The 24,918-nt window shown below is 45.0% G+C and overlaps 2 protein-coding genes across 4 annotated transcripts in view; one reads left to right on the forward strand and one right to left on the reverse strand.

Annotated features, from left to right (window-relative positions):
* The window catches only part of LOC144823535 (uncharacterized), a 337,732-nt gene extending 323,767 nt beyond the window's left edge, over positions 1 to 13,965 (reverse strand). The window contains exons 1-2 of one of the 2 annotated variants that reach the window (XM_078682134.1): positions 13,646 to 13,965; positions 9,646 to 9,772 (exon numbers count right to left, since the gene is read on the reverse strand). In XM_078682134.1, the coding sequence (XP_078538260.1) occupies positions 9,646 to 9,772; positions 13,646 to 13,687 (169 nt within the window). In that variant the 5' untranslated portion in view covers positions 13,688 to 13,965. The remainder of the gene's footprint in view (positions 1 to 9,645; positions 9,773 to 13,645) is intronic. The other variant, XM_078682133.1, reaches the window with a different exon arrangement.
* A 1,421-nt stretch (positions 13,966 to 15,386) lies between these two features.
* LOC144823536 (uncharacterized) overlaps positions 15,387 to 24,918 on the forward strand; it is a 112,301-nt gene continuing 102,769 nt past the window's right edge. For both annotated transcript variants that reach the window (XR_013608809.1, XM_078682135.1), the window contains exon 1: positions 15,387 to 15,584. Coding sequence is in view for 1 of the 2 variants with exons in the window: in XM_078682135.1 (XP_078538261.1) it covers positions 15,444 to 15,584 (141 nt within the window). In the remaining variant the exon portion in view is untranslated. The remainder of the gene's footprint in view (positions 15,585 to 24,918) is intronic.

The raw sequence follows: 24,918 nt of genomic DNA on the forward strand, positions 1-24,918 counted from the left end.
GGTAAATACGAGAAGTTGGAGCCCTAGCAGCTACAAGAAACAATTGAAGTGGCTGATTATGTACAACAAGCAAAGACATAGCAAAATGTGGTATGATGGAGGGTCAGGATCACGTTCTACCATCTGATTACCAAGAAGAGTATTTTATCGACCTTGATAGCATTAAGGTCCTATATGGCCCCACCAGAGAGAAGCTGAAAATATGCTTTAAAACCCTCACTTTTTGCCATGTATATTCAGCAAATACAAACCCACAAATTCCCTGAATTTCGGGGTTATAGGCCCAAGCCAAAGGCCAAAAAGACACGCCTCAGGCTAACAAAATACACTAGGCCCACAATAATGTTAAACGTGCATTTCTGTTGCTCTGAAAACAACGAGGTAAATTGAGACACCATGAAGTACAATAATTTTCCACAGCATCAAGACCAACGCCCCCACACATGTACACAAACCCAGCTGGCACAAGTTGGCACATCCTGGGACTTTTTACTGAAATATTGTTTTGAAACTTAGCTTGCCGAAATAAAAGCTGCAACATCTTGCAAATGCTAGCACCTGGCGTAAGTTCCACTCTCACATACAGTTTTAGAAATATGTACAGAAAAAAATGATCTTTGTTTATGTTCTGCGGTCAAGCATGGCCAACCAACCGTTAGGACACCTGACCGCCCCCTCTGTCCTAGGACAATGCGGTCAAGGCACCTGCGTCAGAAAGTACGTCAGGACAGTGTCAGTTCTGTAATTTCAGGTATAAAAGATTCACCATCACAATCAGAAGCCAGAACTCTCCAGCTGTGTTTTGGTGGCTCTCCGGCCAGCCGTTTATCTGATTTGGGACTGTCAAGCCGACCCTATCAGGTGATGCCTTCCCAAATAAGATAATGTCTTTCCCTCTCTTAGAAATCTTGACTTTACCAAGTATTTTTCCATCCACACCCAATCCCTTGCATTCTTAAGGTATCTCTGCAGTATCAGATCTTGTAGGGTTGCTCTCCTTAGTTAGGTGCTTCTAGGCACTAGGCCTAATAGAAATGTACTCTGTATAATCCAGTTAAATTCAATTGTACCTTTTTAAGGATCTTAGCCTTTGATATTTTTGTTCTTGCCAAAATGCTTAAACCTGCAATGATGGTTCTCTTCAGGAAAGTTGTGTGAAGGCGAAGTATTTTCTTGAACAGGTTTTAATGTCTTCTTAATGCTTCCAATTTAAACTGAACCTCATATTTTAGTAGATAGCCACTTCTGTTTGCCTCGCAGTATTTTAGAAACAATTGATATCTTGCATATACTCCTGGCAGAGTGAAGCCAGGTGTTCTTAAAGAGTGTTCTTTAGCAATACGTTTTTATTGAAATGCATATGTTTTGTTTAATAAAAGTGCCACTTTAACATGAACTGCCGTCATCTCACCTCATTGTTCCTCCTTCCTCAGTGAATTATTGAGACGGAACCACTGATCACAGTGAACGTGACCACACTCTTATGGGGGCTCGGGCCTCTAGTTCCCCTCTCTCAGTTACCTATTTGAAAACACATGATTTTCAGTGATCATTGTAAATGTGTGTTTACTTGTAAAGCGCACTGCCACCCTACTCAGGGTATCCTGGCGCTGTATACCGCTGTGGAACCCTTCCTGGTTTTCCCTGTAAGATGCCCCCTACTGGGCACCCCAAGGTGGAACCAGGCATCCCAGCGCCACTGGGGCCGTTGTGGAGATTAAGCAAGCTATTGCCCAGAGTTGCAGAGTGGGACCCATGATTAGAGTAGGCACCAATGCGAGAATTGTTGAGTCCGCGGACATTGAGCCCCGATATCCTGCCGCATCGGGAATTGAACCCTGGTCCCGGGCCAGACCTCTGCATCAGGGTCTGCCGCCTCTAACCAGTGAGCCACACTTCTCCTTGCTTCCAAAGTCCACATTTTGGGGCTCTCTATGCTTTAACAGGCCAATTCTGCCATATACGATTCTCCGAAATTGATTTAACATTGACTTAATGCGTCAATGCAAATCTCGCATTAAAACTGAAGACGAGCACTACTTTCTGCCCCTCCCAATATTGCGAATAGGAAGTTAATTGGCCCTTCTGGATATATTTACCTAACAAATAACACGGTCTCCAAAGTCACATTACCTAGTCTTTAATCCTGAATGAATGTTTCTGAATTTTCCACAGAGTAGGTCTACGCATTTTAAAACTGCCTTCCTGTGGCTAGTACTGCCAATTTGGGAATCATGGTTGCTGTTAGCTGGGGCGTCGGTATATACATTCAGGATAGAAGTGTGTTCACTTCTGCTTAAACTAACACTTCAACTTTGTCATAATACGGTCTACTTTTCTAAATATTAGATACATGAATCAAATTCAAACTATGTTTACATGGAAAATAGTTTTTATTTAAACATTTTAATTGTTTGATTTGGTATTTTCAAGATACCATACATTCAGGATAGAAGTGTGTTCACTTCTGCTTAAACTAACACTTCAACTTTGTCATAATACGGTCTACTTTTCTAAATATTAGATACATGAATCAAATTCAAACTATGTTTACATGGAAAATAGTTTTTATTTAAACATTTTAATTGTTTGATTTGGTATTTTCAAGATACCATTGAAGTATGATACACGTTGGAATGGTACATCTTTGGAACACTGTAATTACGTGGTAATCAGGCAGCAACTGTCATGGTAAATGGTAAGGCTGACCACAGGCAGAATACAATAACTTTGAACTAATACCAAGAATGAGGTGCTCTACATTTGACACAAGCTTTAGAATGGTCAACAATCGTCACCCACAGCACACTGCGCAGTCAGTGGCGTCTCTCTCTTGGGCAAGACCCCCATGTTTAATTAAAATGAACACGCTCCCGAAATTCACCTATGAACTCCAAAATACCCCCTACTGGGTGCCGGCAGAATTCTTCCGATGGGTAGCGACGGAAATTCTGACACTTTTGATGAATCAAAAGCCAGGCAGTATAGTCCTAGGAAAATTGGCAAGGGAGTATATGAAGGAGGGATTATACTCTCATACATACAGGTAGTACATACTACTGGGCCTCCCAACTAACGGTCATTAGTGAATGGCCTTTTGTCCCCCTGGAGGAACACTTCATACGAATAGACAGACATGTAATGAGGATTAGGGGATACCCAGGGGCCATTTATAAAATAGGGAGGCCGAGCTTCACTCCCTCAACATACACTTGCAGAGGTGCAGTAATGGGATGGGGCTATAAGCTGCCTCCGGTGCAACAGGAAACTCACCTCTGGGACAATGGCTTACTCCGGAAGGTAGGGACTCTGCGGGGGTTCTTACGCAGGGATCTGATTGGGATTAGCAAATTGGGAGGTGTGTTTGGGGTATTGACAGTCCAAAGACCTTTGGCGACCTACAGGAGGAGTTTGATTTAGCAGACTTCCAGGAGTTTAAACCCCTGCAGTTGAGCCATGCACCGAGGGCACATGTCCCCACTCAAGGACAGACTTTTCAGGTGGGGAATTCTGCAGCAAGCTAGCTCCCTTCTATATCTCACCATTATCATTAATACCGCAAACCCCTTGACAGACCTTAAGGTAAATGGACGAAAGAAATGGCTCTTTGACGACACGGAGTGGGCAGAAGCTGTAGCACCATCAAAGGAGATTGCCATACAGCCAGGTTTTAGATTAGTACAATTAAAGATCCTTCACAGAAAATACCACACAGGATCGATCCTGGCCAGGATCAAGGGTGCTCCGGATGATAGCGGCCTTCGCTGTGGCAGTCTGAGAGGGACCTTACTGCTCACCTTTTTGAGTGTCTGGTGTTGAGAGCGTTCTGAACGGGGGTGGAAAGTTGCCTCTCAAACATTACTGGATTGAAAGATCCCTCACCACAAAAACTAGGAAACTTGATGTATGGGGAGACATTACATTACCATGCTATATCAAAATACTATACAGGGTGAGCATAGTGGTTGCCAAAACAAACACTGTCCAACACTGGGTCTTTCCAACTCCACCAACCCTGGATCAATGGAGCATGGCCATATATTGGTGTTATTTGCACAAGAAATTATTTTACAAAAGTAGAGATGCCCAAAAAATGGGGCAGGCAATGGATACATGGACCTCTCAGAAACCCGGGGTTTGATCGGGTTGGCACTGTTAACCGGGATGTTTGGGGGATGGAGTGATGATGAGCGGGGTTTATAAGAAGTAGCTGCAGAACGAACATTTACTGCGCTATTTCTCTGTGATGTAGGGGCAAAGAGCCTCCCACTCAGTGTAGTCGCAACCCATAAACACCAGAATTCATCTGCTGTTATGAAACTTGTTCTTTGTAATTGTATATGGCAGATGTATGCTGACTAATAATGTATCTCCCAGGAATGGGCACACTATCTAATATTTTCCACTATCTAATATTTTCTCCACTTCGTGGATCATAAGATGGTGAAAAAGATGTTGTTCCTTAATAATAACCGTCTGTATTCAATATTATAAGACCCACATGGCTTAAAAACATTAATGCCTTTACTAAGAATGAAATAAGTTACAATTGTGTAACAAATCCCATGCAATTGCACATCAAAGTTCATTTGTTCATATTAATGATGACTGCCCTGTAAAATTGTTGAAAAGTACACTGTTCTCTGGTCTGTTTTAAATTGTGGAAAATGACTATCCATATATCTATCAAAACACAATTAAATGATGCACACTGATGAGAGACAGTCCCCATTTTAGTCCATTTTAGACCACTTTAGCACTGACTGGTTGAAAGGTGGTATTCCTAATAATTACTCTTACCCTTTATATACTCTCAAGAGTTGCTGCAGCAAATAATTAAGGATATGACCTGATGAAGACCCTGCTTCTTGAGTGGGGTTGAAATGTCGGCTGAAAGGCATATTTTATAACCCTACAAACACTTCGGAAAACATGAAATATGATGTATCCTCTGCTTCTGAGTTATCTAAAGAAAAGCTCAACCAAAATAATTTCTTTTTATTACGTGTGATTTCATACTTTCTCCTCACACATGTGAGTTGCACTCTCAACCGACACCTCACATATGTTATGAAGCATCTTTTTTGTATCTTTTAAGACTTAGTTTTCTTGCAAGATCATTTAAAACAATGCTTGTTAATTGACAAACTTCACTGTGTATTACTCATCTGAAGGGCCAACTCTCTTGTCTGGATTCCAAGGAATACAGGGTTGCCATATTTATCTTGAATTCCCTATTCATCTGGAGGGCATTCAAATAAATGATGCCAAGGCTAGGGCAAAGTGTTGGTACTTTCCGAAATGACTCACCATATGTTACAATATTTAAAGCGCTTTTAAGAAAGAAATCCTCATTAAGGTTGGGTGGAACAGGAGCACTACTGCAAATCAGCGGGGCTCCCAGACAGCCACATCTACAGATCCCCTGCCTCACGTAGAAGCAAGTGAACCACTGATCGGTTGCAATGTGGAACTCTGCCAGATTTCCTGGCAGTCAATTGTTGGCACTATCCTACCTGCCATAAGGTCACTCACTGCCTTTATACAATAGGACAACAACACTATCTAGGGTGGACTTCCCAATGCATTTTTTCCTTGCCTAGGTCAGAAATATATGGCATGGTGAACTTGGTAATCTGAAAATAAACAATGGCCCCAAAAGGTAGGCCCCAATGTTTTTTTCTTTTTCAGAAAGGAATCTCTGATTTAGGAGTTTTTTTTTTAAAGTCAAAAGTATGCAGAGAATGCCACAACAACATGGCGGCAGTGAGCTTTTGTGGATATTATCTGTAAACACTGCTAGATGCACTTTCAGTAAAATAGATCTTCAAATGAGGCAGGCGGTCCTCTGCTGGGAAGGTGGATGCACGGACCTCTGCCAACCTAGAGCCCACATAGGGCTTCATAGGACCATCATTTTCCTGTTGAGTTTGCCCATGTAACAGGACTTTTATGGCATTGGAGGAGCAAGAGAGGCTGGTGCACATCATCTGTCTGAAACTGATGTCCAAGAATTTTGAAGTCATTAATCTGATGGGGGAAACACGTCAGGTGTTCAGTTTTAATAAGGATGGATAATATTCTGATTGTACAATATATAAATTGACAAAGGGAATCAAGTAGTCCACCAAATTAAAACATCCCTATGATTATGCAAATACAATGACAGGGATCACTCATGCTAAATCTCAAAAACTTTATTTAACATAGTAAGACGCCTAGTTGCAATGGATGTACAGTCCCAAAACACAACACCCCTGAGACCTTAGCGCAGGGAAGACACCACATTCATTCATGTCGTAGACACCACACTCATTCATGTCTTCACTACAGTATATGGTGTTGTAAAACTAAATTCAGGAAATGTGTAACTTTGTTAGAAGCCTTACTTTGCTTAACCACTAGACCAGCGGCGGCTCCTCTATGGGGGCGTGTGGGTGCCGCCCCCCTGCTTTCTCGCCGTGCGAGAAGGCAGAAACAAATGGTAGCTATTACCGTAATAACTACCATTTGTTTCTGACTTCTCGCACGGCGAGAAAGCAGAAGTTCCTGGTTGAGAGTGGGCAGTGTTACTCGAGGGAAGGGGGGAGTGGCTTTCCCACTGTTGTTAATACTGTCTGTTTGGGCAGCCTGAGGCCGCCCAAACAGACAGTATTAACAACAGTGGGAAAGCCACTCCCCCCTGCCCTCGAATAACACCGCCCACTCTCACTGTTCTCTCTCTATGCTGCAGCATACAGAGAAAATGACACCCGGGTGGGGCAGCGGCCGCACCAATCAACGCTGCGGTGGAGGGGAGGAAGGCTGCCTGTAGCCTTCCCGATGACGTGCACTGCAGGAATTGAAAAACAGGACGGCGCGAGTCGGGAGTCTGGAGTCTTGGGACTTAAGAAAAGCGGGAAGGTAAGTTTTATTACTTTTATTATTTATCCCGCCTCCCCCCCATCCCCTCCGCGGTGCGACAACCTTCCACCCCCCCCCACCCGCCCGTAATGCCGGCCGCGACTGATTGTAAGAAGGATAAATACATTTTGCAGCCTTTATTTTCCCGCTTAGAAACTATTCACAGCATCTATCAGGCAGGGGTTAATATTGGATGGAAACGGATTCAGAAGCTCGCCATGATGTGAGTGGAAAGCTTGCAGCGTTCAGGATCTGGGACTATGCTATTTCTTTTATTTTGGGGACTTGATCGAAAATCACTAGCAACATTGCACCACGGCAGACTAATTCGCAAAGGTATGGAGGAGTTACCTTTTAAAACCGTACTTACGCTTTGGGCCATTGGCCTTTAAGGAGAGAAATATATATGTACATAAGATGAGAAATAAAATACAATTGGCATACGTGATTCATCATGGAAAAAAAAGGGGGTTTAGAGGAGGATTTTTACACACGTTTTTTGTGATTGATGTGTAAAGCAAGGGTGTCATAACGTATGTGCCTATATGTATCTAATTGATGTGAAATTACTATTAGCACCCATGACACTATTTACTTGGTGTATCTCTAGTTACAGACGCTGTACAAGACGAGGGGTTTACAGTAAAAAAAACATGGGTTCAGCTAATGGCTACTGAAGAGTGGAATAGTGTGTTTATATGAAAAGGATTGGGGAGGGGCCACTAATGAAGTGCACAGTAGTTTACAGTAATACAGAGCCGCCACAGGAATTAAGAGATAAAATGGGAGCTAAGAACCCTGAGCCGAGTGAGAGCTGAAGTGGGTATAATCTTTCATGCGCCTAGAAACCTGGTGGCCACAGTACAACGGGCCTTAAGCTCTAATTCCAAGTGGAGAAGTAACAGAGCTTGCTGGACACAGATCGCAATGGTTGCACAGGGCCGTTTTACATAGCCAAAGAAGCCTTTCATTTTGTCGTCTTGTTCCAGCCTTGGAGATGATGTTTCTAAGGTTCTGGTAAGAGAGTGATAATATGTCATCTGCAGAGGTCTTTGTACACTCCGTTCAGACGCAAATTCCAATAAAATAGCTTAGCAGGTTTATGTGTTTGGTGTTGAAATCCGTGTATACTCTTGTGGTTACAAGGGCAACTCCGTGTGTATTGTAACCATACTTAAGGCGGGGCTTTAAATCCTCACACGTCATCACTATTTTGTTCTGCATGTACTGGCACTGCAAGACCTCACCAAGCACTGGGAAGCAGCAGGGAAATGATCAGACTCAGACTGATTGGATTGCGGGACATCCAAGCAGGGCTGCTTGTCACCTATCACAGAGGGGGAGGGGCTGTGAAGTGAACAAAAGGAATACTGAGGCGCTTTCAAGTTAGGATTTGAGGCTGTGGAGAGTGTTTCTGTCAGAGATATGGAGATATTTTTAAATCGAGTGTGAAAGCAAATAATTCTAATTTTGAGACTTTTTTGCTCATGGCCCAACGCCTGGAAGATGCTTTACCAGAGCCTGGGGGTTGATTCACCAATCGGACTATGGCAGCCTGGTAGAAGAGGAAGGCCTGCCGGCAGTGGAAACAGGAACTCTTTGTTCCAACATATTCTTTCTCACTGATGATGCTGATTAAATGCTTTATAGAAAGGGCAACAAATGCCCAGCTGGGTGTCATGGTGCTACGTCAGGAGCTGCGGGACAGATTAGAGCTGAGGATGCTGAATTGAATTTCTTTCTACTCATTAACAGATTTGCTGCCCAGTTCTGGGCCCGGTGTAGTCTGGACAGTCTTTTGGGGATAGCCCTAGGTATAATGCACTCTTTCTGTCAGTCGAGGTACAACAAGGGCCTGCACCAGTGGGGGTGCGAGTTTGCTAGGGAGAAGGTGGAGAACTTTACAAAGCTGCCTCAGATGCTGCCGCAGCCGCACAGAATCATGCTCTCCGGGCTACACGAGGAGCTGGGCGAGGCAGGCCCCTGGATGCTCGTAGCTCAGATGGTCGTCAGGGACCTCTCTGTAGAGAGGAGGCTGCAGTGAGCAAAGGTGGCTGGTGGCATTTGAAAGCTGTGAAGGTTGAAGTCTCTGTGAGTTTCTCACAGGGTTTGTCAGGGGATCAAAAAGGAGTTCAAAATACACGTTCATCCAATCATTGGCCTCTCCGCAGAGCGCACAGGACAGTGGTTAAGTATTTCAGTTGTAATTGTGATTCTAAGCAAAATGGGTGCAGTGGGGCCCCCATCATGGGGGTACAGAGTTTTCAAAATTATGAAGGCGAAAGTAAATGGAAACACCGTGGATGGCCGCTACTTAAAACTCGTCCCCAACTATTACGCCTCACCACTTTTAAAAGTCACCAGCCACCACTGCACTAGACACATAGCCACAGCATTAAGGACTGTAATATCTATCAGCCAGTGGATCAGTCAAAGAAGCTGCAGCCCAATTTTTCAGACAGTAACCCCATTGACCTCAACTGAAGTGAACTACTTTTGGGTTTGCAAGACGAATGACCCCATAGCAGGCTATAGGGGGGGTTTGTGTTGGTTGAAGCAATTTCAAGCATTTTCCTTTTCAGATTCTAACCTGCAATTCATTTGTTTCCCCTTTAAATGTTGAATAAAGCAACACATGACTGTTTGGCCCTGCAAATGCTTCAATTCACGACAAGACACAAGCTACAGCTTGTTTCTGTTATGCCATAGCTGTTAAAACAATTACAAGAAGTGTAACTTCACCCAGTGAACTCAGAGCCTGGTGAATTTCCTTCATGACGGATCTGTAAAGTTCCTTCTGCCAGCACTGTAAAAGCTCCCACTCCTCTTCAGAGAAACAAGCAACAACATCACAAAATGTATGGGGCACCTGAAACAAGAAGTCAGCAGACTTAGTAACTGTAGAGAGCGAATAGTGACAATACATGGGAAGCATGCTTAAGTACAGTACATTGTCATTTAAAGTTATCTTAAGTACCATGTAGGTGTGTCTTAACATTTGGTGGCTGTAATGAAACAGACTTTAGTACGTTCATTGAGCAGTATAACATTTTAATACATATATGGTTGAGATTCAGAATAAAGACACAAAGACAAGTCACCTGCATACACATTGAAATCATAATAAAACAAATAGCCGTAAGTGAATTACCAAATAAAGCATTGTATGTTCTAATAGGACTTACAACACTTAGAATCAGAGTGCCCCTAAACAACACATTTATACATATATTGGTAAATGCTACATCGCAGTAAAACCTATATATTTACCATGCTTCTTCCCAACTCATGTACACAGCAAGCAACATCTCAAGAAAATGTTTTGCATGGCGATGCAATGTGTTATTCTTAATTACCACATGCACGGCCAGTAGGGTGACCATCATTCGGTTATGAATTTGCAGGACACTTTGCTCAAGTGGAGACACACTGCACATGTGGAAACACTTTCCACTCTTGTAGACATTATTATTATTATTATTATTATTATTATTATTATTAAGCGTTCTCATATAGCGCTAGATTACCCGTAGGCATCTTGGCGCTTGCCTTGGGAACCCGTCCTGGTTTTTCCCCGTGAGATACCCGTACTGGGCATCCCCAAGGTGAAAGCCAGGCATCCCGCCGCGGGGGGGCCGTAGTGGAGATTAAGCAAGCTGATGCCCAGAGCTGCAGAGTGTGAACCTGTGACTCGAGTAGGCACCGAAAAGAGAATTATTGAGTCCGTGGATATTTGGGCTCAAGACCCTGCCGCGTCGGGAATTGAACCCTAGTCCCGGGTCTGACCTCTGCTTCAGGGTCTGCCGCCTCTAACCAGTGAGCCACACTTCTCCACTAACATCAAAAGGCGTTCATTGCGGAGCAGGGTGACTGAGTCATATACTGCATTTTGAGGTTTCATCCTCATACTCTCAATCAGGTCACCCAAAAGTTATAACTTAACCGGAGATTGAGCTTATCCAGTGTAATTACTATTCATACTCTATTTGAATGTTTAGTGCCTTTTCCACCTCAAAGAGTAAGCTGTGACGGCTCGCAAGCACAACTTTGAGAAACAAGTTTCGAAAATGAACAACTCAGGAATCCATAGGGAATTAAATAGTGTTCGACAACTTGAAGCACCAATTGTAAAAATATCAGTTTCTAACAAGCACACTATACAGTCATCCACCTGGACGTAGTCCAGTGAGTGCATTTCAACAATGGAACTTGGATGTTTGTCATCAAATATCACCTTTACCCCTAAATATGCTTGAAATAAACACTGTGTTCAAAAGCTGGGCAGAGCCCATAACACAGTGGCATTTCTTCTGGAAGGACAGTCTCTTGGCCTTGCAATAAGAAACACTGCCATGCCATTGGCAGTCTATGTACTAGTTGAAAAAGAAGAGCCCGCAGCCTCGAGTTTGGCTAGATTGGGTGCTCTTGGGCAATAACTTGTTGAACTTTTACCTCTGCTCTCTTTTTGCCAACATTAGGAGTATTGAGAATCAGTACAGATTCTACGCGTGTAGCCAAAAAAAATGGCAGGATATTACCTGGGAGAGGAGAGAAGTGCCCAGTCTTGTGGCATATTCATGGCACGAGTCGTGGGTACACGCGGGTGGACGGTGCTCACCCACTTCTTTCACAGGGTGAACGCCGCCACCGTGCCAAGAATGTGGGCCCCACTGAATAATGTGCTGAACTCGTCCAGGTGTAATTTCCAAACACCTCAAAACACCGAGGCACTTTCAGCAGCGCATGCACTTTGTCTGCTTTCCTTATGCAACAAGCAACAACATGCAGGCGTGGACATGGCTTTCTTATTTCAGCCTCCTGCTGGGCCCATAACAAAGGCCGAATTTGAGGGGTCATCAGGCCTCCTTTTGTTGGAGTCTTTTGGCTGGGAGCAGTCGGGAGCCTCATGCCTGATGCAAATGAAGCAGAGGGTAAACAAAGGGTCACACTTTGTTAGCACTTCACACATACTTAGAGAGGCAGATTTTCACTTTTTCAGTCCCTGTTTAGGAGATATGCATGTAGTGTAAGAATATCAGATATGTTGGTCTTTCTCAGTATTTACACAAAGCAAATTGCATTTATATTGAGCTTACTTCCTTTGATGAGGTGTTGAAATAATGTAAATACCACTATTTTGCCGTGTATAGCCCTACTCATTCCAATGTGGGGTGTCAGGGCGCTTTATAGCAACTTGTGCATATTACAAGTACAATAAATTACATGTTTGTAAATGAATGTACAGGATGTTGCATAAAACTGGGGGATTGCAAGGTGTAGAAGTCACATATCCTCTCCCATAGTTCACAGTGCTATTATCCACGGAATGCGCTCAAACGCACACATGATAGACCTGCTAAACATATATGTGAGGGGTTTAGATCTGATGTCACTTCTTGTGATGCCACTTCCTGTAAAGTCGTGGCTTGTAATGCCACTTCCTATGATGTCAATTCCTGTGATGTCATGCGCCGTGATGTTGTGTGCCGTGATGTCGCCCGACGTGATGTTGTGTGACATGATGTCACTTGCATACTGCCTAACTAGGTTAGTTCCCCCACTTCTATTTTTTAGGACTTGTGCCCTGGGTATATTCACCCGCATACAATCTAGTGGTGACTGTATACACTTTGCAGGAAGCATACATTCCAACAGACCGGATCCAGGAGGGAGACTCTTGCTTTTTAAAGCCAAAAATTGCTTTATTTTACCTGTCTCCCACCTTAAATTGCTTTTGTGCCAATAGAAGTCAACGGGAATAATACATTCCCCCATATTTTTCAAAATATCGCCCTTTCCTGCTCTGAAATGTTGGCATGTATGAGCAGGCAGTAGTGTGTTGCATTCTCAGGTCTACCACTAAATAACCAGTTTGATCCTGGGCAAATCACAATCTCCTGTGCCTCTGTTCACCGATCTGACAAAATATTAGCTCCATGATTAATGGAAGAAATAAACATCAAGGGCGCACTTCTGGAAGAGATGCCCAGCATGGTTATTATTCGTTTTCAGGCAGCGCAGTGAGAATCTGGAACTCACCTCCGCCTCCGCTCCGGACCACCACCTCCTCCCAGGCCTTCAAAACTGACCTCAAAGTTCTCCTTCAAACACACTTCCAAATGTTATCCATGCCCTCTCTATTATCTGAAGGAAGCCCTTCAATTATTGAAAAATCTACTTTACATGACTATGGAAGTATCTTCCCAGTGTGTTCTTGTGGTTTGAGAGTCTGCCATTTATTGCGGTATTATCCTTCTACCTGTGTTTTGGACTCTTGCGTAACATGCACATGTCACTTTCTCTTGTAACACACTGTTTTCTACCTCTTACTTTTGCTTGTTTTTGATACCTGCACAAGTGCCACCAGTGCCTACGTAACGTTTGTTCTTGTGCTTGAGTGTCCTCCATATATTGCAGTATTATACCTCTATGTTTATTTTGTACGCTTTTGTAACCTGCACACGTCACTTTTTCCTCCTGCAATACACCGTTTGATACCTCTTGTATTTTGTTGGCTCACGTTTGTCACTTTTGTAATGCACCGTTTGCTACCTCTTATATTTTGTTGGCTCACGATTGTCATTTTTGCTTCATTTAATGTAACGTTTGCTTTTGTATTTTGGTCACCTGTAATGTTCTCATGTATCAGTTATGTTCCTGTTGTGAAGCGCTCTGACACCTTCGGGTAAAGTCCGGGCTATATAAAAACGCATAAATAAATAAATAAATAAAAATTACTCACCTCCTCCGAATCCCGTTTGGACTTTTCTTTCCTAGATTTCATTGTGCCACACAGAACCGTCACAGACAGGGTCGGTGCAGAAACAACAGTTTTGCCAACTACTCAACCAATCCTGTTTAAAGAAAAACAAACTGCTGTGCGGTCTTGTCTAGTTCTTTAATCCGTGCATGTGATCCCGCTCCGAAACACACGGGCTTGCGCAGGACATAGACACTACACTTCAAGTGTGACACTCATTCACACTTTCTGCACATGCCATCTGCAGAGACGCCGAGTACCCGCACGGTGTGATCTTCTTTGTTTACAGGAAAAACGGTCCCTTCTGGATTGATCTGTTTCTCACAGAGCGTGTTCCAGTGAGCAGTATCATTTCTTTGCGCATGCTCAGTTTCTTTTTTCTTTAGATTAAGGGTGGTACTAGTCGGTAGTTGAAAACTGGATGGACTGGGCCAGAAAGTGAATTGGTTGATACTTAACTTGTCTGTGATTGACGACCTAACAGATCCAGCTAAGATTTGTTTTCGATAATAGTGGAATATTTTTGAGCAATCCGTGCTATTGCTACGCTCATGAACCCCACTTCCATTGGGTGAGCTTACCTACTCCAGATTTGTAAATGGCTTGATTAAGATAATTGTGCAGAGCTTTTGGGAGAGTTCACTCTACGGGATATTTATTTAGGAAATGTTATAAAATAAGGCTGCCAGTCTGTAGACTCTACAATGAGGATGAAGTGACATTTTTTAGGCGTTGTAACCCTCGAAGTGTAGGCCTTCTGTTTGTCAGGATCATGAGAGAAGATGGTGCCGCACACCACATGAGGATGAACTGAGTGGTATGATTATGGTTTTAAAAAACCTTGGACAGTAAACATACCACACATAACTAGGGTGACCAACTGGCATAGGCGCAAATTCAGGACGGTGAGTGTAAAAATTCAGGACAAATTAAAGGGACAAAATTCAGGACAAAAATTCAGGACAAAAGGTCAAAATTCAGGACAAATCTTTGGGACAAAAGGTAAGTTTTATAGACACGTCAGAGGAGGTCACACAATAGTATATAAGTAAGTAAATAGACAACCACCTAAGTACAAGTCAAAATAAGTTTATATTAGGTTCAGACAATCGTGCACTTCACGGTTTTGAGAGGCCCCCCCCCCACGCCTTGGGGAGGGGGGCCTTTAGTGGCATTACGGGCGAGAGGCGGCGAGAAAGAGGCTGGGCCAGCAGTAGACATGTGGTCAAGGGGAGTGGGAGGTGTTAGCAGGAAATGCGAGGAGGTAGGACAAGCTCGCAGGCGACCCCTCCCCAGGGAAAGGGATAAGAACACTGACCACGAGGGGGAAGCCCTCTTTGTCCTCTTGCCTCGGGTGCCGCGGGTCACAGCTAGAAGGAAGTTGGACGTTGAGGCGGGTACCAGGGTGAGGGGGCCTCACAGCATAGCACAGCAGGCAAGGTTCGTATTTAGGGCAGGCGCGGTGCGTCCATTAGGGCGTAGCCCCACCACCCGCAGCCGCCCGCAGCTGCGATGTTTCTGAACTTAAGTAAACTGAATAGTTTACTTAAGTTCAAAGACCGACGCAGAGGGAGAACTGACAATGCATGCCAGCCAGCATGACGTCAGACCGCCGTCATGTTGACTGACATGCATTGTCAGACATGGGGGCAGCAGGCAGCAGCACAACACAAGTGCGCATGAGTGGGGACGGAGGGCGAATTTTCGCACCGGGCCCACTCATTCGCACTTGTGTTTTAACTTGTTAGTGCATGCCCATTAGGAGCCCCTCGGTCTCCTAATGAGCGTGCTGCGGGCGAGGATTAACTGTGCCCTGGCACTGCAAATTGGTTTAGGGGTTGCCACTCGGTGCTGCTGTTCCTGTTCCGTTTCCTGTTTTGGAGATGAGGCGCCAACGCGGACCAGGAACAGAGGCGGTCAGGTACGTTTTTCTTAATGTTATTCTCCCTTGGCGCACCCCCCACCGCCTCAAGATGTTGTTGAGGGACTGAATGTGGGACAAGCAGTCAAACATATGAGCTCAACAGGAAATCCACGAGTGGCTGATCACATCTCTGCTGCCTGAAGAGGAGATGTGGTATGGTGGCTAACGGGTACTAACTGGCATAGAGGAACAGGGTTCAGATCGAAACTCCTTCTGTCCTGCAATTCTGGGCAAATTACCTAAATTCCTTATGCCTAAAATGTAATCTTGTTCAGCACTCCAAAGCCTTTGGGCGAAGCTCAGGTTAGATAAACTTAAAGAAAAAATGAATAAAATATTCTTTATCCCAAAACATATAATCCACATTCCTTTGCAGTGTAGGCTGTTGCAGTGACGAACAGCCTACAATAACACCAGTGTCTGTGGGGGGGCTGCTTGCATTCTTGGGTCTGTCCTGAGCACCCCCAGCTGCTCAGAGGGCCCAGCTGACGTGGTGTTATGTACTGGAGTCTGTCACCAGGCAATGTCGGGCCTAGACAGGCTGAAAGACATGAAACCTATTGAGTGCAGTGCATTGAAGGGTGAGTGATGACTGTGTGAGTGCAGGGTGAGCAGTGTGCCTGTGTGAGTCCAGGGTGAGTGATGTCTGTGTGAGTATAGGGTGAGCAGTGTGCCTGTGTGAGTCCTGGGTGAGTGATGTCTGTGTGAGCGCAGGGTCAGCAGTGTGCCTGTGTGAGTGATGTCTGTGACAGTGCAGGGTCGGTGATGTCTGTGTGAGCGCAGGGTGAGCAGTGTGCCTGTGTGAGTCCAGGGTGCTTAAGAATGCACCATTTGCCCACTCTTTTTTCAAAATGTACTCGTGGGAGAACCCCCGAATCCCCCATAGGTGGGTGGGCCTCGCACGCTGCGCGCGCTCGCCACAGTGCAGTATTTACGCCTCACCACTTTCAAATGTCACCAGCCGCCCCTGATTTAGGGCAGTTTTTGTCGACGCTTAATTGATATTATGTTGATAATTTAGAATTGAGTAGGGGGCCGGCGTGGGTTTAGAAGGCGGTATACCCCGGGTAGGAGCCAGCGGTATTTCCTTATTGAGCGTGGGGTTCGAGGCCAGGGAGGACCTGGCCTGTTTCAAATAATTTTGGGAATTAGCTATTGAATAAGGAGGGTCCGTTAAAGGTTCCTGAGGAGAGCGTGACAAATTCATGGCATCGTGGGAGCAGAGGCGATTGAGGAGTAGGCGTGTTTAGGCAGCGCTTTGTGGGTAAACTTCTGGGCACACTGCTCCGCTCAGAGCTATTATCAGTTATGTCTCCGATGAGAAGGCGCATTAACCCTTTATAGCATTTGGCTTGACACAGCCATTATTTATGACTATTTTGCAACAGATTGGTACAAAAGGGGGTGGTGCAACAGATGGCAGGGAAATATTAATAGAAATAGAGGCTAGCTCTCCGATAAAGCGCAAAGGGAGGAAATGCATTGTCGGGACAGAGGAAGCAAAAATAGATAACATTTTGAACGGGGTCTCTGATGTGGCTCATCACTTCAAGCGCCACATGAACGGCGAAAAATATTGTTCACGTTACTACGAAAATCCCCCTAATTCCCCCTCCCACAGGAAGCCCTTCTCACGGCTCACTGACAACTAGACAATTTAGACAATTGCCAATATTGGATGTATAGAAAACAATGTATGGTGTGATGATCCTCCAAATTAGATTGGTGTTTGGGCGTTAGTTAATTTCTCCTAATGTATCTTTACTGTTCTTATTGTGAAGCGCTTTGACACCTTCGGGAAAAGTCCGGCTATATAAAAATGCTTAAAATGAAAAACATATGCTGCGCAACAATCAGCCTCAGGGGACATTTTGAACTCACTCTGGGGTGGTAGTGGCGCGAAGCGCGTGCTTTAGCGTTAAAACGAAAAACATATGCTGCGCAACAATCAGCCTAAGGGGACATTTTGAACACACTCTGGGGTGGTAGGGGCGCGAAGCGCGCGCTTTAGCATTCAAAAGGAAGCGGGGAACGAAGGCGAATATCTAAGGCGTGACGTGCCTATGAGAAAAAATAAAGGCAAGAATGTGGGGCGCGCGGGGGCGACAGGCAGGGCTGCGAGCGTTCCTGCGGTGGGATTGTTGACCTTGGATGCGTAAGAATACGTTTATATTAGGTTGAGACAATCGTGCACTTCACGGTTTTTCAGAATGGCCGCTGATTGCTACTTCAGACGATTCAAAATATGCACCTCGCTCCAGCAGATACATTAGTCACCAGACAATGGCCTCTTTTTTTGTTGATTGAAAACTACTAGATATACAAGGAACTTTGCAGTGCCAGCCCCCAGTAACAAAACCGCTCCCCTCCCCTTTCCAGCCTCCCAGAGAAACACCCGATGCCCGATCCGGCCAGTCCGGGCTTACTACCACCCTCCAATGGTGCTCCTCATCTTCACATAGACCGTCTCTCATGTGTACTTAATTTCTTTTATAGTGTTACTCGTCCCAAGTATGTAGGGCAGGGTGTCGGAGTTTGTTACATCACACACACATTATATAGAGACAATGACTCATATTAACGTGAAAATCGATGTATAGGAAATGTTACTTAAGATAATGGGTGCTACAAGGTGAAATAATTCTTTTATCTATCATTCAGACTTTCACCATTCATTCGGTCCTTCCATCTATGTGCCCATCCATATCAAAACCTTTTCAATCATTTGCAAACCTATCCATCATCTATCCTTTCATCCATCTCTCCATCCACCCTTTTACTCATCAATCCATTATTCATCTACCCACCCTTTCACCCCATCCATCCATAGTCATCCATCCACTCTTCTACGCATCCATCTATTCCCTCATCCATCCAGCCATTTAGCCTTTCACCCATCCAGCCATCCTTTCACTTACTCATCCATCCACCCAGTCACTTATTCCTCCACCCATTCACCCTTTGTCATTCATCCTCCTTTTGTCATTCATCCTCCCTTTCTCTCTCCATCCCTCTTTCACGAATCCATCCACCCACCCACCCATCCATCTACTCATCCATTCATGAATCCATCCATTGATCCTATTACTCATCCATCCACCCTTTCACTTCTTCACTCATCTATACATTATTTCGTCCATCTACCCACCTTTAACTCACTCATCAATCCTTACATCCACCCTTTCACTCATCCATCCATTCACCCTTTCACTTATCAATTCATCAATCCAACCATCCTTTCCATCCTTTCACTCATCCATCCAACCATTCACTTGCCCATCATCTGCCCTTTCACTCATCCATCCATCCTTTCACACACCCATCCACCCTTTTACCCATCCATCTACCCTTCCACCCATACATCCATTTACCTTTTCTCTCATCCATACTTCCACTCATTCACTCATCCATCCTTTCTTTCATTATATATCCATTCACCCTCTCATTCATCCTTTCAGTAATGCATCCAGCCATTCACACATTCCTTCACTTATTTACTCACCCACCTTTTCACATTATGAGCAGAGTTGCACACAGACTGCCCTATTGACATTCTGTATTTGGCAATCAGCCGCAGACAGAATTAAAATGGGCGGATGGGGCTGCTCTTGTGTTCCAGCAGGAGTGCCAGGCGGCCTCATCAGGGAGGAGGCCTCTCACAGGGAGCAGTGCTGCTCCCTGTGATGGCTAAAATTACGGACAAAAGGCGTCCGTAAAAGGGATCCTCACGGACAACGGACGTGAGGTCCCAATTACGGACGGTCCGTGAAATTTACAGACAGTTGGTCACCCTACACATAACTGTAAACAGGGCTTTTAAACCGGGGGGGGGTCTCTCAAAGAGGCGTGGCCGATGTAACTAAGGGAGTGGCTTAAAACCCAAACTAAAAATCTGTGCTCAGCATAGTGTTGCTGTTTCTGTAATCGCATCCAGATATATATTACAACAAGTAACATTACAACAAGCCAGTACGCGTTGTCAGTGGTTGTTAGTGATGGAGCAGGGGAAATACAAACTATTTTTGTACCCCCTTCAAAGTTAATGCCCTCATAACTTTAATAATATGAACCGTGTGAAGCATGTGAATTAATTGCACCTTTTATTTAGACATTACACGTGGGAACTAACTGCTATATTGCAAAACCTAATTTATTAATAAAATGTGAATCGAATGAATATAGGTTTGTGATTACATAGAAAAGAAGAGTAAAGTGCATGTATTTTGTCTAAGTAGAATTTTATCGTGGCAAATAATGCAGATGGTAAGTATAATAGCTTTGATTGTCGATTTTGCTAGGTAATACCTAACATGGGTAATTAGAATGGTGGGGAGAGCCTTACTAATTTTGCCGTCCTTGAGGGAGCCAAGTACCTTGCCGCCACACCTGCCGTCCTTGTGGGGAGATCGCTGGGGAGAGCTGTAACCGGGCATCTGGTCCCCCCCGCCGCCGCCTATAAACCGCGGCCGCCGAGCAGGGGGACTACAGCCCCCACAATCCCTCCAGGCCCCGCCCATTGACGTTTCCAGCCACGCCCGGAGGCGCACAAAAAGACCGGAGCTCCGCTAAAGGAGTGGGAGAGCCTTACTAATTTTGCCGTCCTTGAGGGAGCCAAGTTCCGTGCCGCCACGCCTGCCGTCCTTGTGGGGAGATCGCTGGGGAGAGCTGTAACCGGGCATCTGGTCCCCCCCACCGCCGCCTATAATCCGCCGCCGCCTAGCGGGGGGACTCCACCCCCACAATCCCTCCAGGCCCCGCCCATTGACGTTTCCAGCCGCGCCCGGAGGCGCACAAAAAGACCAGAGTTCCTCACGCGTCGCGGGAGCGCGCGTGATCGCCGGGCTAAGCCCGGGCAAAGGGCGGGCCCTCTGTGGCCCTCAGAGGCCCGAAGAGACTGGGATGGGCCATTTTTCTTGGTCCTTTCGTGCCCCCCAGACTCTTACCAAGGTGACTTTCTTTTTTGTTATTATCTTTCATGACTGATTCATGGTGTCAATAGATTATTATTAGACAACATCTATGTGTACCAACGGTTTAAGTTGTGTAAATTGCACTTCCTTTGACCAGGATAAATCTATACCGTCAGTAGACGTAGCACCACCATAATGAACAAAAGCAAGACCACTCCAATGTCGACTCGGTCTACCTCTAGGCAGAAGACCCAAGTTACCACTCCCCTCCCGACCCTCACCGCGATTGACAGAATGCTCCAACAAACAATAGGAGTTGTTGTTAACGCGATTGAAAACACGGAGAGGCGCCTCTCACTGCCCCCAAGTATGTGTCTTTCCATGCAGAAAGTGCAGGATACATCTATAACAGCTAACTCATCCACACACACAGCATACTCTCAAGACTCCATCCTAACGGAATCTTTTGTGGGCTTCCCGGATACAGAGAACAGGCAGTTAGTCCCTCTAAGTATTACCCCTCCACCTGACTTTGTTACCCGGGTAAGCAGGCTATCTATGACACCTAACATCCAGTCAACCACAGAACCTTCTACACATACCGATGCCTCCGTAGTAGTAGTAGTAGCGGAAGCCTCCCGAACTCCCAACAGCATAATTCTCCCAAATACTTGTACCCAAGGGATAGGAAATATAGGCACCACGATAATCAGGAGGAGGGCGAGGATGATACAGAAACCTAGGGCAAAATTGAAATACGATAAACACAAATTCAGGCATAGCCAGAGGGGTTTTAACCCTGCAGTAAAAAACACCACATCAGCAGATCAGAGCAAATTGCAACTTGTAGAGAATAGTATAGACCCCCAAATAGTCATTACCGATAGCAAGCTTACCAACAGGGCAAGTGACAATGACACCTATTTAGACACTATTGAGGGGAAAATCGAGGACCTGATGAAGTCCCTCATGCTCCCCCTGATACAAAGAGTTAAAATGATGGCCAAGAAAGTAGATAAGTTGGAAGAAGTTCTCTTGCAGAACAATGAAATGTTGTTAAAGTATACTAAAACCCCTCAAATTCAGGCTATTCAAACAAATATAATCAAGCCACCGCGCCCTGCCGCTAATAAGAACACCCGAGTTGCAACACCAGGCCAAAGCAAACTGCCTAAACCCTTACAGCCACTGAAAACTATAGCTAAGGGACACATGGATCCATCCAAGGTCTCATCAGCCGCACCGGGTATGAGCCCAGATGTGACAGTCACCTTAAGTGTGCTACCATGCAACATTGGGCCAGATACCACAGAGGGGGGGGGGCGAGACCGAGTGGGCAGCAGAGGTCCTAAATAATGACAACAGTAACAGCCGACAGGATCACCCCATTAGCCCAGTCCCAGTCAGTAAACTCCCATGTATTGACCTACCACCGGAATCATACCCTACACCGTGATCATGATAGGAGTTCCAACCTTAGATATAGGGAAATTTGAGGGCCAACTAGAGTTAAAAAACACATTTAGTCATTGGCTAACTAGACACAGACCTATCCCTCAAGCTATATGTGGTCAAATTCTACAGGTCAGAAGAATAGACTGGGTGGGACAGGGGAAAAAGGATTACGAGGGTGACTGCATAATTATACATTTTAAAGATCGGCGGGTGGATAATTACATCAGCGGTTGGAGGGACGGCGATTTAAAAAGTAGAATACAAACTGTAGATCTTAGTTACTTTTATTCGCCGCCCTCCATGGCCCAAAGGAACCCAAATCGACAACCACCTCAGAGAACCAGGTACTACACCCCACATGATAATCACCAAATGGCACATGGTAGTATGTACCCCAATTACATCTCTGAACAAGGGCACCTTGACTACTATAACAGCAAGTACAGGGCAACCCATCTCTAACCGGTTTGCTGCCTTCTATCAGCAGGAAGGCCTTGAGGGAGTGGATTGACTTCATGAAATACCGCTTACACCAGCTAAAGATATCCTCCCACACCCCCGACAAAGTGTAGACATCAGGCGGTTGGTACAGGAAGCCGAGTTATTTAATCCAGCCACAGGGGATATTAATAACCATCAGCTGAAGAACACACTCAAGGAAACAATCGTCACTGAGGGACACCTGTCGTTGATCAATGGCCCACCGACACATAACGAGTCAGTTAACATCTTGCTCCCACAAACCCACGAACATATTCAAATCCACAGACGTTAATGGAATTGTAATACGGATCTAAGATCAGTGGTAGCAGACAGTCCTGAGCCAAGTCCTGCTAATCCCATCAGCAAAGCCTCAAGGGGCGAAGTTCCTACTCCAGAGGAAACAACTGTAGCGAGGCATAATGTAATTTCATGGAACATTGCCGGTTTAGCCAGTAAAATCAACGATCCATCTTGGGTGTCCTTTATAAAATCCTATCCCCTAATCTGCTTACAAGAGACTTGGCTGGTAGGAAACAGCATATTTATAGAAGGATATAAAAGTTTTTTTGTGCCAGCAGAGCCCTCGAGGAGTGGCAGAGCCAAAGGGGGTCTCGTTGTGTATATTGATCTAGCACTTACATGCTCTGTCAAAAGATTTCCCTCTAGTGATAATTACTTCCAAATATTGATGATCAAAAAGGGGCAAGAATCACTAGCACTAATTAATTTTTATAACGCTGTTAACCTTAAAGGGGGTTGCAAGATCGTGGATTTGGATCCTTTTCTTAGGGACAATATGGAGAGACTCCCACATCAGGTTGTAATTGCAGGAGATTTAAACGCACACCCCTGTGGGAACCCAGCAACCACACCAATAGGCTCAATGGGTTGTAACAGACTTGAAGGCTTTCACTACGATCATTCCCCTCGTGGCAATTTGTTGAATGCCTTTATGGATGATTTTGACTTACTTACTGCCATGTCCCAGGTGGATGATCACACTCTCTATGAAACCCCTACCTTTAAAGGACATGCGGGGGGTTCATATATTGACCATATATTCTACACTAGCAACCTTAGTTCTTATATGTCTGACTTTAAAATTTTAGAGAACTCATTGAGTGACCATAATCCTGTTTGTATTCATTTAGGAGGTACGTTCCTCAATGTACAAGAAGAAAGGCCAGACAGTGGGGTTTTAAAATGCACGGACGGTAATAGACGTTTAAAGTGGGAAATGGTGAACTCGGCCCAACTTTACGAAAAGATTAATAGGACATGTAATGCTGAGTTATCCACCTGCGTTTCTCCTGCACCATCAGCCCAGGAAATTCTATCAGCCTTTAATGGCATAGTCATTAAAGTCGGGGAAATGTTAATAGTACCCTCTACAGGACGGACTTGTAATGTGCCAAAGTGGTTTGATCACGCTTGCTTTAAGGCAAGCCGCGATCTAAAGTCAGCCCTAAAAGCTAGACCAAGGGACCTGGTAAACATTAGGGCAGCTCGGCTTGCCTACAAAAGGGCTTTGGTTAAATGCAAAGCAGAAGTAAAAGCGTCCATTTGGGAAAATCTGCTAGACCCTGTAACACTTGGTAATAGTACTAAATTTTGGGGTCTTATAAACAAACCCCTGTTTGAATCCTCAGATGACTCCGTCTCTGGGCACTAACATATCCGAAGATGATTGGGTCTCCCATTTTAGTTGTATTTTTAATAGTGATATATCTCAGCCAACATATGACAAAGGTGACCCTGGGACTATCCCCCTGCGCTTCACCATTCGTGAGGTGGAGAAGGGCATTATGGGCCTAACCAGTAAGAAAGCACCCGGGCCCGACGGTCTGCCCCCGGACCTCTTTAAATCAAGGATATCACTGTGGGCACCCGTTCTCTCCGCTGTATTTAATGCAGCAGCTGACCACGGTTGCCCAAAGTCTTGGGGGTTGTCCACAATAGTCCCCGTTTTCAAAAAAGGGGAAGTAACAGCACATCCTGCTACAGACCAATATCCTTAATTGACTTGGTTGTAAAAGTAGTAGGTGGTGTAATCCTGAACAGGTTAACAACCTAGGCTGACGAAAATAACATCATCTCCCCAATCCAGTATGGCTTTAGACTAGGCCATTCTACCATCTCTCAGTGCCTCAACTTATACATGGTTTTGGGGAAATACACGTTGGCACGTCAGGGCACAGTCCACATGGCTTTTATGGACCTCTCGTCAGCCTTCGACTGTGTCAACAGGGCCAAACTATGGGAGGCTATGAGAAACATGGGGGTGGAACAGACCCTGGTCAATTTCTTGGCGGATCTACACCTGGACACCCGAGCTAATGTGCGATACACCCAGGACTTGAAGGTGACCAGAGGATTCGGAGGACACCGGGGTGTAAGACAGGGTTGCATCCTGGCCCCGTTCCTTTTTAATTTATATATCAACAACTTGGAAAATACTCTTTTAAAAACATGTGCTGACTATC

This window comes from Lissotriton helveticus, chromosome 3_1 (genome assembly GCF_964261635.1).
Source record: "Lissotriton helveticus chromosome 3_1, aLisHel1.1, whole genome shotgun sequence".
Taxonomy (NCBI): Eukaryota; Metazoa; Chordata; class Amphibia; order Caudata; family Salamandridae; genus Lissotriton; species Lissotriton helveticus.